The sequence below is a fragment of the Agelaius phoeniceus genome, chromosome Z (genome assembly GCF_051311805.1).
Source record: "Agelaius phoeniceus isolate bAgePho1 chromosome Z, bAgePho1.hap1, whole genome shotgun sequence".
Lineage (NCBI taxonomy): Eukaryota > Metazoa > Chordata > Aves > Passeriformes > Icteridae > Agelaius > Agelaius phoeniceus.
The window spans coordinates 93,234,082-93,253,780 of NC_135303.1; the positions used below are offsets into that span (position 1 = coordinate 93,234,082).

The following is a 19,699-nucleotide window of genomic DNA, read 5'->3' on the forward strand; positions in this document are numbered from 1 at the left end:
ATTTTCTGCTCGGTTTTATGGAAACTTTCCAAGCTGACCTTACCGAGTTGAACTGCTGCTGGAGCTTTTCGTTGGCATAGTTGATACAGAACTGTTCAAAGCTATTCACTTCAAAAGTTTCAAACCTGCAAAGCAATGAATAAATCAGCATTAGGCGTTGCTTTGTCTCAAAATCTTCTTTTTTAATTTTTTTTTTTTTTTTTAATTTTTCCTGCAATGGTGCCATCCATGTGACGGGGAGCACTCAAACCTCCTTCCCATTCCTCCTATCCTAAATTTACACTTTTTTCCTCAAAACATCTTTCTTTTCTTGGCACAGCTCAAGGGATTCAAGAGGTCCCTCCTGGTACACACGAATGAGACATTTGGCACGACTGCAGCTTCCTGCCCATCAGCTCTGCCTGAGACAAGAAATGTAACTGCCTCTCCTGGGGAAAAATATTATGAAATATTAAGTTCCAAATACATTCACTGCAAAGGTGATGAAGAAACAGTAGCTGCTGTCTTAAAAGACCCATCATGCTACTTTTAATGGAATTTAATAGAGCAGAAAAAAGAAGGTATTAAATTTGTAATTATAGCTTCTGTACTGCATCCCCGTTAGCACAAAAATTAGACACACGTGAGTAAGCAACTTCTGGAAGGGAGAAGGGGGAAAATGGTGATTTCAGCTCCAACTCCTCATTCTTTAGAGGACCCTTAGAGGGTCCTTGGTGCTGGACTTTGTGATCCACCTCTTCACCAGGACTTCCACAACTCACCAAGCCGAAACATTATCTCACCCTGCCACAGATCAGCTTCAAAAAAAGGCCCAAAAATAGCTTCTTTGTCACAATTAGAAAGGGAAAAATATGCAGTTTCAGTAAGGCAGACTACAGGTAAGGAGCAGGGAGCCAGCAGAGCCCCTGAGGCTGAAGCACACAACACCTAAGGACAGGCACAGGTAGCCAGGCTTGCTCTTAAAACCCAAAGAGGGTATTTTGAGCTACCACTGGGAATTATGTGTTTTATATTTCTATTTTTAAGGCACAGTTGGAAGGGGGAAGGGAAAAAAAGAAGTCTTTGACACATGACTGTAAGGATTAAATCAAGGGGAGAAGTGGGAAGGCTTCCTGTGTTCAATGAGTAAGCTGCTGTAATGATAAATATGTGACTAAATAATTGTTCGGGTAATAGGCACTGTAGGAGCTGGCAGAACAGTCTTTAAACACTGGATGAATGAAGCCCTTTCTTTCCAGCCTCTCTTCCTCAAAATAATCAGCACTTCTGCCACTTCCCAAGGACCACCCTGCTGTTACCCAGGCGATGCAGTTGTTCCCCGGGTACTTCCAGGTGACAATGCCATCACCACACAAAATGCCAGAATCCCTGGGGAAATGCAATGCCAAATGGCAAAAGAAAAAGGGGAATGGGAGAAATGAGCTGGTTTTGTGCTTTTATCACCCCCACAGTCCTTGAGGAAACCTGGGACTTCTTTCCCTCTGTGTGTCCAGGAGCTGGTGCCACCTGTGCCAAGCAGAGGATGCTTAACCCATCCCCTTCCCAAAAACTGGGCTTAACAGTCTTTAATGCAACAGAATCTGGTGCCTGGGACAACAAATGATGACACTAAAGACGTGTCATGGCCCTCAGTGGTGGATGTGTCCCTGGAGAGCCCCCTCTGCGCTCAATCCCTCTGTGGTGGTGTAGCTGAGCCAATCTGCACCTCCAGCCCTTGCCACTCAAGGAATGTGGCATCCCAGGGCTCTTTGGAAATACCAGCTGCTGCAGGCATGACCACAGCAACAGGGCAAGGAAAGATTTAATTAAAACACAGATGGAGAGGCACAGCGAGCTAGGTGGGAAAAGGCAATGAGGGCAGGAGCGTGTGAGGAAAAGAAATCGGAGTGGAAACTTCTCCCCTTCCGAGGCACCAGATGTGATTTATGAACCCTCCCAGTGAGTGCCAGCCGGGGGCAGAGCTGCTGTACAACTCCAGCTCCGAGGGAGATCTCACAAAGCTGCTAATTAAGGGAATCTACTAGCACACTTTGCTAATTGACAAAGCAGATTAGTCGCCAGCCCTACGTGTGTGCACGCCAGGAGGCCCTACCTGCTCAGAGTGACTGCACTGAGGGCAACATCCTGATGGGAAAAGCAAAACAGTGCCTGTTGGGTCTCTATTCATTTTAGTGCACTGTAATCTGGTGGAAAAAATAAACATATTCACCACTCCAGCCCATCACTGTGGGTCCCTGGAAGACACATCTAGCTTGGGGACAGCTCTTGTAAGTAGAATTTCAAGGAGCAAATGCTGCACTTTGGTTTTTCTGTTGCTCCCCATTCTGCTGGTCTCTCCTAAGTCCTCTGAAGCACCAAGGTTTGTATTAAAATATTTAAAGTTCATGAATAAGTCCAGCGCACAGCTGGTTGCCTGGGTGTTCACGTTTCACATGGCAAACAAGAGGGGGAACAAACCATCCCCACCAAGTCCAGGAGTGCCACATGAATCCACTCTTCTGACTGACTTCAGTATTGGTGCTACAGCAAATAACACCATTTCAATAAATACAGAAAGGCTTTCAGCGCTGCACCCTCTCACCTCAGTGTGAACAGAGAATTAAGGATGCAAAGTCGAGCACTGGAAAGTTGGAAGAAAAACCCTGCAGCTCCTGCACCCTCTGTTTGGATCCCATCCCTAGAAATCCCACCCAGAGGGACAGTCCTTCCCCAGGGGCACTGGGACAGAAGCTCTGAGGATGTCAAGGACGTGCTGTGAAGCTGCTGCAGGCTCCCTGCCTTTCCAGCTCAACCCCTCTCCCAAAGGAAAGGACAAAACAACATCCATTTGGGGGGGAAAAAGCATCTGTTAGTTAGAAAAATGCATTAAAGCTCAAAAAACACATGAGTTAGGAGAACCAAACCACTTTAAAGTTCAGCAGAGTCAAGCTATCAACACCCATATTCCCCACATTGTAAATTACTCAGCATTTAGACAGCAACACCCATTTACAAAAGGGATTAATGGTAATTTTAGAACACCAGACTCCCACATGGACATCTTGCCCTGCAAATCTGCCTCTTTAGTAGGAACTACAGGTCCTTGTGGAAAAGCCCTGCTGGAGTCACCAGGGCTGAAAGCCCCTGCTCGCCCACACACTGGACAGGCAGCTGAAGGAGATTTTTCTTCCACACTAACAGATTTTCAAGCCCAGCTTAATCTTTCATGAGCTTTATCCTCAAGCCTCCTTTCATTCAGATTTCTGAAAGTCTGATCCTCTAACTCAGGCATCCAATTTTCTGTATGGACCCACCATCACCCACAGGGCTCCATCTCAAAGCTTTATTTGTCACACTCCGGCCTGCAAAAGTTTCTGTGGGGGAAAACAGCTTCTCTATCTCATAGAAAAGAGATGGGAAACAGCTTCTCTATCTCCTACAGCCTTTGAACCAGACTGTACTGTATTTAAGATCTTCCCAAGTGAGCCCAGAATGTTACAAACCGGAGAGAACAACCTCAAGCCATTCCCACTGAAATCCCAAACCAGAGAGAACTGTGTGGTTATAATCCTTGATAGCAGTGTTCCTGCAAACCTTGCCACATGACAGCAGCTATGGATGGAGACCTGCAACCAGGGGGGCTGCACTGCTGCTCCAGCACTTTCTGGCATCCTTTCTGCTGCTCTGGTTGTCCAGATGTCAAAACTATCATCCCAAACACCAGTAGCTGTAGAAACTTCATGGGAGGGTTTGTACACAAGACCCAGTTCCAGCAACTGTGTGAGTGTTTTAGCCCTAAAATCACACTGCTTCCTTGTTCTGATCCAGAACTGCTTTGGCAGGATTTCACTCTCAGCTTGAGGTTCTCCTAGAGCTGACAGACCTTCAGAGGACACAGGACTGGGGACTGAGCAAGCACAGTGACTGCCCTGGGTTAGAGACTGGCTCCTGGAGCAGCTGCAACTTGTGCATTCCCCCTTCCCCTCCAAAACAGGAGCAATTCAGCATCTGAATGTGGTCAGGGAGAACAGGAGACCACTGCTGTCCCACTGAGAACCACAGAATCCCAGAAGGGTTTGGGTTGCAAAGGACCTTTTAGGGTCATCCAGTCTCCACATGCAGGGACACCTTCCACTGTCCCAGAAAAAAAAGGGGTGTTGGAAAACTGGAGGGTAAAACCCAAAGCCACAAGTTCTCTTTCCTTTTCCACCCCACAACTGACAGAATCCTTTCCTTTCTCCTCCATCTTCTGCTTTTTTGCAGCACTTCAGCTAAATTGAGCTCAGTCAACTCTCACATCCCTCTTCTACCACCACTCAGGATGACAAACCAGGCAGTAACAGGTACCAGAACAATTTTAAAGCAGCTCACTGCCCCTGAGGGCACAGGCTGCAAGTTTTGCAAGAGCTTTTTGCACCTGACATCCCCTCCACAGGTTCCCAAGCCCCTCTGAAAGCTCTCACTGCACCAGGGCCCTGCAGCAGTGGCTTCACAGATGAAGTGAAGAAGTGTCCTCAAACCCCACAGCAAGGTGAGGCAGTCTTTGCCCTCCACAGCAGCACCTTTACCCCAGCTCATCTTTAAGGTTGTTTCAAACAGCACAGGAGACAGGAACTCCAGATGGGAAAGGCATGGGAGGTAAATCCCAGAACCCAGTGCTCACACAGACCATTTTGTGCTGAGGGCTGCACACTCTGAAGGAGGATCAAAACTGCAAACCACACAGTACTTTTTTTTTTTTTCTGTGCTCCTTTCCATCATTCCCACCACCTGCCCCCAGACAAAGCAGGGTGTGCTTTGCAGGAAGCTGTAAAGGAGTCACGGGGCAGCCCGGGGAGCTGAGGAGGTGCCTACCCGTAGATGTCAAGCACGCCGATGAAGGAGTGCTGCTTCACAGTGGTGTGCAGGGCCTTGTTGACGTGCTGCACGATCCAGTTGAAGAGCTGGGCATAGATGTGCTTGGCCAGGGCGTTCCTGGCGTTCACCACCTGGTGCAGGGACATGCTCTTCACGTAGGTCTCGGCCGTGGTGACGAGCTTGCGGTGGCAGAGCCAGTGCTGCATCTGGCTGTGCTCCACGCCCAGCAGGCTGCAGAAGCTGCTCAGGTGCTCGTCCTCGCTCTGGGAGGGAGGTGTGGGGGGGAGCAGAAGTAAAGTCAGCAGGTTGGTGACACCCAAAAGAGGCATTTTGACACCCAAGCTCACAGCTCTGCGCAAGGAAGGGTGGGGTTTTGTAACTGTCTAGGAAAGCTGTGTCTCCGTGGGGGGACAGGAGTGGGAATGCAGTGACGCCCATCAGATGTGGGAGTCCTCGTGGACAGGGTGGGACAGCTCACACGAAGCTCTGGATGGTGCTACCTGGCCCTGCTCTGGTTATCCTTGAGCTCTCAGCTTTCACAAAAAGCACATTTCCACAGCAAAAAGAATTCTCCACGCCACTCCTCCTCAAGCTGCAGCTACACCCTGCCCCAGAGAAATCCTGATTATGCCTCAGACTAAAGCTTAGGGTATGCCAGGACACCATGCCTTTTACAAAATAGCTCCATCCTGAATAGCAAAGCAATAAATCGTGCATTACCAGAAGGGCTTAGGCTTTGCACAATTAATAAAATGAAATGTGAACTTCATTTTCTTTAGTGCAATGTATTTCCCCCCTCTGAAATTAAGACAAAGCAGTTCTGAGTCTCTGTTGTGGTCAGATAGCAGGCTCTGCCTTTTGGAAAACTAGAAAACAATTTCCCCCTCCCCTGTGTAATAATACATATCTATAGGAAGAAAATTGTTTGCAGTTAGGTAAGCATACTTAGAAACACTGGATGGGGTTGGGGATGCAGAAAAAAAGTGCATTTTACAAGAATTCTAGGATGTTTTATTGCTACAATACCTTTTTGACCAGAGTCAAGGTTGTACCAGAATTGATTTAATACCTTGCAATTATATTTGAAGGTAATTAAACAACATGAGCTTCATTAACAGAACTCAACATCGTTGAAGCAGGCAGCCTTCACATATCCATGTTGCCAAATATCAAGTAAATTACCTCTAGCATCTCACACTGAACACCACATTATCTCTAGGGTAACACTGAAGTGTGTGCAGAACCCTTTTAATACTTTAATTAGGAACAAACGACCCAGCCTGGGATGCAGTGATAATTTACAGGACAGTATTTTCCATATAATTGCTTTACTTTTCCCCACCTCTGAACAAACACAGAAACAGAAAAACTGCCTCTAAGGCATCTTTAGTGTTCCTTATTTTTGCTAATTAACCACGCAGTGCTCCTTTGGCCACGTTACAAGCAGCAACTCCATGGCTTTGCCTGGAGGAAAGTGGTTGTAAAGCATCACACCTTGTGGTGTGATGGTGGTGTCACCATCAGTGTCATAAGTCCCCAAGACCCTGCACTGGGTGCTCTAAGGAAGCAGGAAGAGCTAAGGTGGGTTGGGATGTCAGGAATACGAGCAACTTTTGAACAACCTCGCTTGCAGGCTGGCTAGAGAGGAGGAAAAATGCATTATTTCCCAGGACAAACAGAGCAACTAGGAACTTGTGATGTGCTTTCAAAAAAAGGCCAAGGAAGCCAGGAGGAAAAGGGCTTTCCTGAGCACACCAAGCTCCCCACGTGGGAGCTCCTGAGGGTCACCTACCGATATACTGCAGACCTCCCCGTCTCGTTCCCCTTGGATCTTCAAGTTCCCCAGGTGCAGAATGGCAGCAATTATCCTAAAAATGGTCATCTGGTGAGACTCCTTCACTCCTGCGGGAACAATTGACAGCTGATTGTCACAAAGGAAAATGAAACATGATGTTAAGTTTATTTGAAAGTGCTTGCAGTGTTTGATTTCCTTCCGAGGCAATTGGTTTTCAGAATCATGAGGCTTCTCCCAGCAAATACACCATAAACTCTCAATTTTAACATGGGTGGGTTTAATACACTCAAGCCCAAGGATGCAGTGAACAATCAGGATCAGAGTTACAGGGGCTCTGCAGCCTTCACAGAACAAGGAGTTGCTCATCTGTCATCACAGTCCGCTGACAACTAAAGCACACAAATTACAAATTACACTTATTGCCAATGTCCCACAAAAAGAAGGGAAAATTAAAGCCCTGCACAACACCCCCACACTGGTGGCACAGCTGGATGCAGCAAATCACCAGGGAGGTGATGGGGAGCTCTGTCTTACCCTCCCCAGTGTTTCCACAAGAGACGCTTGTGGGTCTTTACTGAGAGCGTAAGATGCTATTGTTTTATATATGTTATTTATATATTGCTTTATCTATTTTTCTTTACAGGCATTCCCAGCAGGAGCTTTGCTCAGCAGCAGCCCACACATGGCCTTCTTGCCGTATCTTGTATTTTTTTTAACATCCCAGCTGGGTTTCTGTGTCCCTTTTGTGCTCAAGGCTGGTGTCCTCATTATCCACCCAAGGTCTGAGACATCACCTGCTGGTTTCTGAATTATCCAGAGCCTCCCTTTCTCTCTCTCTCTCGGGACATTTCCGTTATCAGCACAGTGAGAAATGTTTCAAGGTTACTAAAAGGAGCAATGCTCTGCTCTTACTCAGGACTCTTAACTGGAGTTAAGCCTGGCTAGGATTGGGGATTTGCAGACAAATTTGACTTCTTGTTACGCACAAAAAGGCAAGACTGGAAACTGTAGCAGCAATTTCGCCAGGCCATGAACAGAAGCAGAGCTGGGAAACACTGGAGGAAAATGAGGAAAAGCAGAGAGAGAGGAGGACGTGCAGAACAGAAAATCATCATCGGACTGGCCCTAGAGGAAAGTGCTCTCACAGGGCTTCCCAGGGACCAGCAAGGAGACAGGGGAGCTGCTTGGGGAGCCAGAGAAGGGGACCAAAGAAAGACTACACATGCCAGGGGGATGGGGGAGAGCTCTCTGGGGATTACAGTCCCGTGGGCAAGTTTGGAGCAAGCAGGAATCATATTCATTTGAGTAGGTAACAGAACTCAAGCTGAACAAGAGGAGGGTAAAGATAAGACCCCAAAGAGAAAGAGATGAGGCCCATCTTAAACACAAAGAGGACAAATTTTGGGGAAACAAGTGCAGCTCTACAGAGTCCCCACACTCACTGCAGGCACAGCAGGTCAGGGGATTTCACAGACAACTAAATATCATGAGCTCCCCTCCCAACCTGTGAAATGGAGCCAAGGGGCACTGAGACTGACCAGGACTTATAAACATGGTTTCAGATAAATACAAATACACTGGGCAAGTTTTCCCTTCCAGATTGTTTTTCCTTTAACAGCTCTGCTCCCCTGCTGCCAGCACGGGGGCTGGACACAGCCACAGCTCCCGCAGCTGCGGTGTGCATGTGGGCTCTGCACAGCAGGGATGTACTCAGCTCATTATTTCCAGGAATCAGCTACCCAGCGCAGCGCTGCGATCCAACAAGTGACATCACCTTCCACCACAACACGGACTGAGCTGCACAGTAATAGCTCTTCTCCTGCTCGTAAACAGGGTAAAAAATAGCAAGTCAATACTGCAGCCCTGCTTTGACTTCAGAATTGTTTCTCTTAAATTCTGCATCCCTGTCCATTTCACTGCTGCTCCACAGACAGCTGCTAGAAACACTTCTGCAGCTCCTACTAAAGAGCAAAGTAAAGCCAACTAGGTCAACAGGAACATTATAATTCAGGCAAAACACTGAGAGCAATTGCGAGAAGCTTCTGCCAGGCAGGCTTCAAGCAGAGCAACTCCTTACCAAGCAGGGTGAAGGCATGCCTGGTTTTCTCAAAGTCATCAGCATCGTCCACGCCATCGATGGATGTGTCACCTCCCTGAGAAGTGTAGAAAAAGTCTTCGGCACATGCTAGGAGAGAAGAAAGAGGAGGAAAAGGTGAGCAAGCAGTCCTCCCCACTGTCTCCATTGAGTCAGGAACGGATAATAAATAACACAGTTTCCAGGTCAGAAGTTAAGAGGCTAGAAACCCCAGGTTTATTGGAGACCCTTCTTTTATACACTGTTCCAATACAGGGAGACCTGATTGGTCATTTAATCAACACATTTCACATGACTGGCTAATTAAGACGACACCCTTTGGTAGATGTCTTATGAGAAAAACAACTTGTTGAAAACACCACCTGCAGATAGTTTACAATTCTTTCTCTCCACCTCCCTAAAACTTCCCAGACCAATTCACGGGAAATCTTATCTACCTTTCTCCCCTGACCAATCCATGGGAAAGCTTATTTAGCTTTCTCCCCAGACCAATCCATGGGAAAGCTTATCTAGTTTTCTCTCTCTCTGCCCAGACTGTGGTATCCACACCCCACTGCAGCACTCCCCCGAGTGGGCACTGGATGCTCCCTGTGCCCCATCCCTGAAGGACACCTGTGTCCTGTGAACCACGGTTTGCTCAGGGGTGGATGAAGCTGAACCTGGGTAAGTGGCTGTAGCTGCTTCCTGCAGTGGTGGAACCTTTTCTGCATGCACAGCAAGTGCAGTCAGGGCAGCACTGTGCTGTATCTGGGATTCTAGTAACAGCTCCATCACATGGGGGAAGACCATTCCAAACACTGAGGTGACTCCTTTCAGTAATTCCTCATCCTGTTTTACACATCCATGACCAACTCAGGTATTTTAACACCTTTTCTACACAAAGCCTTAATCCTTGGGAGCAAAGGGAATGGAGAATGGCTCACGGTGCCTGCATTACACCACTTGAACATCTGTGCTCTAGCAAAGTTACTCTAGGATGACACCAATAAATCCTGTGGAGGCCGAGAGGCATTTCCAATGCAAACACAACAAGAGATTGCAGGATTTGTGTCCACGGAAGAAAGCTGCTCATGTAATCCCCCTCCTTAAAACAAGGCCCCCCAGGAGGCCCAGAGCAGGGAGATGTGTGCCCGTGGCACTGCCAGAGCTTTTCCCTGCAAGGGCTGGGGGAGCCCAGCCCCTGCAGAGCCTCCCCACCCCACCCAGAATCAGTTCTCAGCCCCAGCCTGAGCCTGTTTTGAACTGAGTAGGAGTCATTAGCCAAAACCCACTCATTAACACACACAAACATATTTCCCAAGCGTGGTGAATAGAGAGAAAAATCCTACTGTGTTCCACACCAGCCTAGTGGTAACCTTTAAAACACTGCAATCTGCATTTTTCTTGACTCAAATTGCCACCAGAAGCTCCCCCTCCCTTCCCAGGCCTCCCACAGGCTTCTGCATTAGCTGTACTTTCAGGCTGTAAAGAAAAACATTTGATTCCTTTTGGCAGACAAAGCCCTGCAACCCTGAGATCTCAGTAATTCCACTCATTGCCGGTGCATCAGGAACAAGGGGCAGAAAATGCTGATTGGGGTCAGGCAGACAATGTCCCTCCTGGTCCCCCAGCACAAGAGGAGCCCACCCAGCCCATGGTGGAGCACATCACACTCACAGCCTGGTGCTGCTGCTGGTGGCTGATGGGACCAGGACCTCAGCTTTCAATTTTCAACATTCACACTGGGATCTGCTCCTGCCTCAAGTCATCCCTGGTATAACTGACTCCAATCTCTGTATTTCAAGATCTCTGTAATTATTTTAACCACACAAACCCTTTGATTCTCTGCAAACAAATAAAACACATTTCTGCCTTGCACCACTGCCCAAGCATCATTTAGCCAGACACTGCACTTCAAAAGGCACTTGCATTGCACATCACCATTTAAAGTCAAATATTTACTTTCTAGTTTAAAATTAAGCCCTTTAGGATCACTCTGACTGAAGCCAACACTGGTTTACTCTGCTGGACTCCTGTATGTTTAGAGACTCCTTTTGTTTTCCAGCATCTTGCAACATAAAAGGAAGTAATGACAATTCTCTGTTTGTGTAAGACCCAAAGGAGAAGCAATAGCTCCTGGTTTTCAGATGGAAAAATATAGATCCTCCTCCATGAGTAATAAATAAAAAGTGGATTTTCACATCAAGACACCTCTTGTTTTGTGTAAGCCTTGGGAAGACAAGATTGACAGGTAAGTACAGCTCACACAAGGAAATAAATCTGAGTTCTGACTAGTCATCTTCAAGCAGGCCAGTAAATCCAAGGCAAAGCTGGAAATTAAAAACATCACTCAAAAGAAAGGAAAAGAAGTGAATTGTGCACCTCTGCACCCACAGCCCACTGCCCAGCACCAGCAATCCCACAGGCAAGGGCTGAGCCTGTGTCACACCAACAGGAGCGGCTCATGGACCCACATCCCCATCCCCACTGAGCCCATGAGCAGCCCCACATCTGACAGCCCCCAAAACATTTTGGGGAGGCTTTTTCCAGCTATTGCAAGGTGAGAGGGCAGGAAGCACCAAGGGCACACCCCTTCACCTTTGGAAAGAGCTGCTTCTCCAACACCCGCTGGACACCTGGGCATGCTGTGACACAGCAAATGCAAAGTGCCACGGAGAGCAGCTGGAGACTGACAGGCACTGGCACCAAATTTTGATTAGAAAGGACCCAAGAAGTCTTCCTTGCAACTAATGGCCCTGGCACCCACTCCTCCTGCACTGCCAGCTGTTGCCATTACACATTCATCCGTGAGATGCTGAAGCTGAGCCACAGTCACAACTGTACAAACGTGTCCTGGGTGATGCACCAGGACAGCAAAGGCTCTCAGCCTGCACTCCCGCCAGTCACACAAACACAGACGATGCTTTTAGAGAGCTGTGATGAGTAAGACTGGTATTTCCCCTGATCCACATGTTCCCAAGGAGAGAGCAGTGGTTTCACAGCTGGAGCTCTCACATGTCAACTCATCTCCCAGAAGGAGCTGAAACAGTTTGTGTCTGAATTTTAAGATGCCAGCAAACATCATCGTTACCCAGGGTATGTTTTTAAAAATGAAGCACATAAATATGGCATAAACTCTTGAAAAGGGTCCATGTGATGTGCTCTGTGAAGGCACTGTGCCTACAGTGACCCAAAAGGTCATTAAGACAAGCTCAGAATTACCTAGAAATTGAAATCCCCTCTCTTCATCTGCCATTCCACTGTAGTGTGGATGGCAGCTTCTGCAAGACCCTGTGGTGGGATCAGAACCTGCCTTGCTCCCTGTTCAAAATAGGTTAAAAGCCTGGTTTAAACCTTGCTTTTCTCTCTAAGCAATAGCAAATATTCAAGATTAAAAAATAATTAAAATTCATCCCTGCACCACCTGCTGCGAGTGCAAACCCTCTGAATCAAGTGTTCTACTGAGGCTTTGCTGCAAATCCTGGGGGAAAAACCCAACCCACTCCAGGAGTTAGCCATTAAAAAGAAAGAAACATCATTAATTCAAAGGATACAACCACTCCTGCCAAGACGCTGGCCAGATCAGTCCACACTCACATCTGATTTAAAGCACACACCTTATGCAAGGTTGGTACAATATTAACACATGATCTCCCTGCATCAGCTGGCAAACACCACAGCAATGTAGCTTCACCTCAGCTGAAACTACGGCAGTTTCACTGCTGAGTTTTACAAGATCATGGAATCACAAAATGGTTTGGGTTGGAAGGGACACCTTCCTCTGTCCCAGGCTGCTCCAAGCCCCACCAACCCAGCCTCAGACACTCCCAGGGACCTGGGGGCAGCCACAGCTTCTGGGGGCACCCACACTCACCCAAGGTGCCACATCCCTGGAGATGGGCTGAGCAAACTTGTGCTCCACCCAGCAGCAGAGCCCTGCAGTCTCATCCCCCTGCCCTCCTCCCAGGGCACACAGCCTCCCCAGGGACCTGCATTTCTGACCCCACCACCTTCCCCTGCTGCCCAGCAGGGCACAGGGATGTGCCAGCACTTACTGAGTCCAAGGTCTTTGAATTCTGGGAGGCTTGAGGAGGCACAGAGCTGGTAGAAGATGTGGTAGTTGCGCTCGTCCTCTGCCTGTGGGGAAACACTGAGTTACCAGAGGCACAGAGGGGTCACAGCAGTGCTCCCACCCTCACACCGAGTCCTGGGCCACCCTGGTCCCATCCCCTGCCTCTCACCACCGAGACCTGTCAGTGACACCAACACAAGGACATTTTCCTTGCCACCTGGGAGAAAGGAGGTGCTGAACCTGACCAACACACACTGCCCATCAGGCAAAGAAAGTAAATAACTCTGTGTTACCTTCCACATCTTATCCCTCTCTGGATGAATGAAGCAGCAAGCACTGAGTTGCAAACCCACAGTAACATAAAAGAAGGTGGCTTACTCTTCATCGCTTCTCAAAATTGTCAGGTTTTTAAGGTTTTTGTAGTTGGAGCACTCTTTTTTTGTGTAAGGACAAAATTTTTGCAGTCACTTCTGATCTACATCCCAAGCAGAAACTAAGAAAGCCTCTCCTTAGCCTGCACAAGAAACCCAAGGTATGTGCTCTGGGAGACATCAGCCTTCTCAGCCCCTCTCCTGCCCTTCTTCATCTTCAAAACTGAACATTGCTGCCTCCATTTGCCCTCCCTGGCTCCTTATCTAACAAGTCTCCCAGGTACACCTTAGCCCAGGACAAGGTTCATCAGGCTGGAATCTTAAAGAACTCCAAGACTGAGTCCAAAAGACACATCTGGAAGCTGTGTCCACCAAGAAAGCAACAGGAGAAGGGAAAACAGCCTCAGGTTGTGCCAGGGGAGGTTTAGGCTGGCTGTCAGGAACAATTCCTCCATGGAAAGGGCTGTCCAGCCCTGGCACAGCTGCCCAGGGCAGTGGTAGAGTCCCCACCCCTGAAGGGGCTTAAAAGCCATGTGGAGGTGACACTTGGGGATGTAATCACAAAGAGGATGGAAAAGGACTTTGTACAAGAGCATGGGGGGACAGGACAAGGAGAAATGGCTTCCCATGGACTGAGAGTCGGTTTAGGTAGGATATTGGGAATTAGGAATTGCCGGCTGGGAGGGTGGGCAGGCCCTGGCCCAGGGTGCCCAGAGCAGCTGGGGCTGCCCCTGGATCCCTGGCAGTGTCCCAGGCCAGGCTGGATGGGGCTTGGAGCAGCCTGGGACAGTAGGAGGTGTCCCTGCACATGGCAGGGGGCAAATGAGGTGATCTTTAAAATCCCTTCCCACCCAAACCATTCCATGATGATGATTCTGTGATGGGTGTGGCACTGCTGGCGGGACAGCTGGATTCAGTAGCCTTAGAGGTCACTTCAACCTAAATGATTCTGTGGCTCTATTTATAAAGAGATTTTTTTTTTTCTTACCCACAGAAAAGACCCAGACTATTGAGTTCCTGGAATTCATCACCCAAAAGAAAAAAAGGACAAAGCCCCACCACTCCTCACCTGAAACACAACCCGAGATTTTTCCAGCAGATACGTCCTCATGTTGGCCCCAATGATGTGGTATCTTTTATCAAAGCCAATCTGAATGTATTTCCCAAAGCGGCTGCTGTTGTCATTCCTTGTTGTTTTAGCATTTCCAATGGCCTGCATAAAACAAACAAAATTAAACACTAAATTTCAATTGCATTTTTGAATTTCTTTAGACATTTCGATTTGCAATCAGTGTTATATAAACAAGTCACAGCAGGTTTTGAGGGAAGCCCCTTCCCAGATGCAGAAGGCAGAGGAGCAATGTGACTTTGGGGAGGACTCTTCACTGAAAAGGGTTTTTATAGGAGAAAAATGCATACAAATAGCAACAAATATTTGTACAGTAATTACACCATCCGCATCCCAAAAGCCTCAACATTTGTGTTCCACCTTACAGGATGCCCCCACCATTGTTCAGGGTCAACACCAGCAGCTTCCCTGGATGGGTCTCCTTCCCCCACAAGCCCATTTACCTCAGGGTTTTTTTTCTGCAAACCAGGCAGTTTTCTTTTATGTTTTTTTCTGCATAGGCAATGTTCTCATCAATTTCCAATGAAGACAGGCAGGTTGCCTGGCCTCAGCATTTAGAAATTACAGCCAGAACTGAACACAGGCAGGAAAATTAGAGCAATAAAATTCTGGGGTCATATAGAAGAATAGTGTGCACCATGAATTTTTTTCTTGGATGGTTTTAAGCCCCCCCTCCCCGGTATTGCAGCTACATTTCACAGAGGCAGGGGAGATGGGTGAGGAAAGGAGTAAACTTTAAGCAGGTTTAAAGGAGTAAACCAGGCTTAACCAGGAGTAAATCTACATAAAACCAGCCAGTTTTCTCCACCAGCCACACGCCTGCTGGCTTTTCTTACTGCTCACCTGCAGCACCACTGGCCTGGACACTGCAGCTCACCCTCATGGGTGTCAGACCACAGGTGCTGCTTGTCAGGCTGTGCCTCACCCCAGATCAGCCACCCCCTCTGTGTCTGTCAGACAATCTGGCACGAGGCACCATGAGGGGAAGCCTCCCTAAAGGCTGAGCCAAGCCTAAGGTTAAGCACAGGACAACCCCACGCTCCACTAAAGCAGCATTGCTGGCTCCTGCCTTGCAAAGAAAGTGACACGAGTCTGAAGAGCTTCATGGGCTTTGGAAAAGCCCAGATCAGCTGAAGGTACTTCATGGCTCCAAAACGGGATTTAGGCACTCAGACATTTATTTTCAGCATCTGGCTTCAGCGAAAGGAAAACAAAGCTGATTTTTCCCTTTCTTTTGTATTTATAAGAAGAATTCTTTTCCTTCAGAGCAGGAATTTCCCTGTAATGAGACTCATTCCCCTATCACAGATCATCTGGGTTGGGAAAGCCCTCCCAGACCATCAAGCCCAACTTGTGCTTGGTGCCCACCTTGTCACCAGCCCAGAGCACTCAGTGCCATGTCCAAGCTTTCCTTGGACATTTCCAGGGATGGGCACTCCAACACATCCCCGGGCAGCCCCTTCCAATGCCTGATGACCCTTTCCATGAAGAAATTCCTGCTGATGTCGAGCCTAAACCTCCCATGGCACAGCTTAAGACTATGTCCTTTTGTCCTGTTGCTGTTGCCTAGGGAAAGAGGCTGGTACATGATTGATAGCAACAGAAAACTAACAAAAAATAAAAATTAATTTAAATATCTCAGATTAATCCCTCTTTCTCTACTCCATGTTTGTACAACAAAACAAGGAGATTAGGGCGCACCATGCAGTGACAAAGGAGTTAGAAGATGATAAAACACTGACAATGCCAGCTGCACTGCTTGGGCTCTCCACTCTGGAGCCCCACCAAAGCCCAGCTCCTGGACATGTGCTGGGGATACTCAGGCTCAGCTTTAAAACCATCAAATGCAGGTGCAATTGGGGTGCGTTGGGGTCTAAATTGGGGTCTAAAGGGAGGCTGTTGGTGCCTCTCTGCATTTCAGCCCAGCTCCAGGACACTGTTATGCTGTAAATCAGACCTGTTCTCTCAAGCCCCCGGGGATTCTCACTGTCCTTGTTACTGACAGCAAGACAGAGTGATCAGGACAAAGGAAAGGGAGCAGCTTTTACCTCCATGATGGGGCTGGAGGCCAGGACTTTGGTTTCGATGTTGGTCTCGCTGGCGGAGCCCCCGACGGTGGCGAAGAAGCGCATGGCGTATTTGGCAGAGACCGTCTTGCCCGCCCCCGACTCCCCGCTGACAATGATGGACTGGTTCTTCTCATCCCTGGGGGGAGCCAGAGCAGCAGAGTCAATGAAAGATAAGCTCCTCTGAGTTAATCCATTTTCCTGTCGGCTGTTTGCACCCTCATCCCGTCTCGCCGGTCCCTCGCCCTGTGGCCACCCACGTTACAGATACTGGATTTCTTCTGGACTAGGAAAGGAACAGTGAATAATACACAGCTGTGACACTTCCCAGAGAACACATGGAGGACACTGGACATCTCCAGAACACCCCAGACACTGGACATCTCCAGGACATCCCCAAAGGCTTGCAGAGGCAGTGGGAACTGAGCCCCTGCATGAAGCACTGCTGCCTCCCTCATCCTGAGTCTCTGGGGAGCCCATTTCTCACACAACACCCAACATCTGCTGCTGGGCATCTGTCTGGAGAACTATTAACAGGCATTGGCTGAGTATCAGCTCCTAGTACTGTATATTTAATTTTCTCTCCCAGCTCCTTCACTCAAGCATTTGAGAACTTTGCTCATTAAAATACAGTCAACTTGTGAAAATTGCTTTTAAAACACAGTTACTCAGAAAGATTCCTCTACATTCAAAATGCATTAAAAACACTGAAATTGTAAAATCAAGCATCCTAAAATTGGGACACAGAAGAAGTTACTTGATTCTCTGTGCAATTATATGAATATCAGTATTTTCACACAACTCCCAATATCTGGTTGAAACTTTGACAACCACAACACAAAAGCAAGTCTGACATCAGACCCACACTAGTGACTCATCGCCAAACCCTGTGGCACTGTGAGGTCGCTGGAGTGCAGAGGTGCTGCACCAGATACCTCCAGGGCACGGGACTTTGCACAGAGAAGCTGGGGGTGCACCATCTCATGCAGCTCTTGAGCCTTGCACAGAACACAAGCTCTTCCAAATGCCTTTTTCCACTTGCAAAATTAATCATTCACACAAAGGCTGTTGCAGAAGTCGCCATGAAATAGCCAGTCCTTCCCAGCGTGGTACCCTCCAGACACCTCCCAATAATTAATCTGTTTAACATGCTTGAGCTGCAAGGCAAAGAAAGGGCCAAGGCAGTAAGAGAAGCTCATTTTCAGACCTACATCCCTCCAGGAAAAGCTTTGCTGGCTCCAGGGCCAAGCTCCTCTGCTGCAGTGGGATTCACTCCCCAGGGCATCATCAGCACACAGCAAACCCAGCAACTCTGCAATTTGGCTGCAGACTTTAGGAAGGGCAGAGTTTTCACTGCAGGATTTGCTATAAGCTCCCAAAATACCCGAGCTCTTGGGTAAGCTGTAAGGACATAATTGAGTGTGTTTTTAAGTAAGATCAACTTAAGCTTCCCAGACTCTGCCCTGGCTTCCATGAATCACAGCTGAAAGCAGGCACAGAAAATCCCATACACGAGTACAACAATAAATTTATACCTTGCAGTTCTCTTGACATCAGGAAACATCATCAAAACACATTTCAATTTAAGATACTCAGTTCAAGTTTATACCAGATGAGGACAGAGGCTAAATGATTGCTATACCCCACTTTTGTACTTCCAACAAAGACACACAACCACCATTATTTCCCTCCACTGTCAGGCACAAACATCTCAATTCCTTCAAGGCTCAGGATAATTGGTTTGAGAAAAAAACCTCAGCCAAGTCACATGTAGCATTTTGGTGCAGGCATGACTTTGAGACGCTTTCAGCAGCAGCGGACTGACAAGATAATTTCCAGCTCTCTCCATTTTTCAGACACCAATTCTCAAAGTGTATCTTAATCCATCCCCTAGCCAGCTAGCTCTCCTGGGTACCAACCAAGGGGAAGGCAAGAGGAGCCTCCAAGCACCCCAGCAGCCAGGCAGCAGTGCAGAAACACGGGCTGTGAGTGGGGCACACCCTCCTGAGAGCCAGAGCCAGCATCCCAGAGCCCTGTTCCCGGTGACTCACCCGGGTGGGGACAGCCTGCTCTTGCTAAGTCACGGTGCCGTGCCCTCAGCAGGCCTTGGCAAAGCCACTGAGGCTCTGCCACAGCCAGCTGGCAGCACCCAGGCACGGGGCTGCCAACGTGCCAGTCTCACACCTTTGGACTCGCACAGGTGTGCAGTAAATCTCTCCTGGCAGCACGAGCCGGCCAGCAGAGGAAAAGCAGTGCCAGCTCCACAGAGGGGAAGGGAAATTCAGCACCTGCCCCAGAAGGGAGCTGGTTGAGCCCACAGCAGCAGTTCCTGGGACAGCTGATGGCTGTCCTGACTGAACTCTGATTGCAGCTCCCCCATGCTTTGATCATCTTCAGGGAGGTGGGCTGCCAGTCTCTCCTTACAGGGAACAAGTGAAAGGACGAGAGGAAACAGCCTCAAGCTGTGACAGGGAAGGCTTAGATTGGATATCTGGAATCATTTCTTTATGGAAGGGGCTGCCAAGCCTCAGCACAGGCTGCTGGGAAGTGACGGAGTCCCCCTGCCTGGAAGTGTTCAAACAAGGTGTGGTTTTGGCACTTGGGGACATGGTTAAGGTGAACATGCTGGTGGTGCTGGCTGACAGCTGGACCTGATCTCAGAGGCCTTTTCCAGCCTTAGTGGATCCATGGTTTCAGTCACTCATGGACTGAGCTCCATCAGTGAAATCCCAAATCCCACACTGGCCATCAGCAGGACCCAACAGACAAAATTCCTGTCAGCTGCCAAGAAAGGGGCAAAGAGAGGCTCTGGCATGGGCTGCAAGGGTGGATGAGCAGGCTGTCCTTGGTCTGAGGAAAGGGAGAAGCAGGAGCGAGAGGTGACAACCAAAATCCCTGCAAAAGGAGCTCTGCAAATGCAAAGCTGTCTTGCCTTAGAGCCACACTTGCCTCAAAGTTACTTCAGAATTATTGTTTCCCACCCTGCTCTGCATGACAGGTATGGCCAAAGTGGCACATTTCAGATAACATTTCCCTGGCACTTTTCTCTTGAAGCCATGAGACAAAAGTTCCACCAGTCTGGAAGTGAGTCTTCAGCTAAATGAGGCCAAAATCTCAAAAGATGCATTACCTGGCATCCAGACAGCACTGCTGCAAGGTAGTATTTGGTAACCCATTTTTATCTCTTTAAGATTCACAATTCTTGTCACCAATTTTGACCTCTTTCATAACTTCTCTATTACCAGCTTTTGGGGTGGGCCAGGCTGGGAAGGCAGAGACCAACCCACCTAAGAGCCCAGCTAAGGAACAGCCCACAGTTCCCCTGGGCTTCAGATCCCATCACAAAAATGCCTTTA

At 48.3% G+C, this 19,699-nt stretch overlaps 1 protein-coding gene across 4 annotated transcripts in view; it reads right to left on the reverse strand.

Annotated features, from left to right (window-relative positions):
- The window catches only part of MYO5B (myosin VB), a 147,769-nt gene that overhangs the window by 81,781 nt on the left and 46,289 nt on the right, over nt 1–19,699 (reverse strand). For all 4 annotated transcript variants that reach the window (XM_077171520.1, XM_077171518.1, XM_077171519.1 and 1 more), the window contains exons 5-11: nt 16,326–16,482; nt 14,218–14,361; nt 12,761–12,842; nt 8,709–8,816; nt 6,629–6,738; nt 4,834–5,099; nt 44–125 (exon numbers count right to left, since the gene is read on the reverse strand). In XM_077171520.1, the coding sequence (XP_077027635.1) occupies nt 44–125; nt 4,834–5,099; nt 6,629–6,738; nt 8,709–8,816; nt 12,761–12,842; nt 14,218–14,361; nt 16,326–16,482 (949 nt within the window). The remainder of the gene's footprint in view (nt 1–43; nt 126–4,833; nt 5,100–6,628; nt 6,739–8,708; nt 8,817–12,760; nt 12,843–14,217; nt 14,362–16,325; nt 16,483–19,699) is intronic.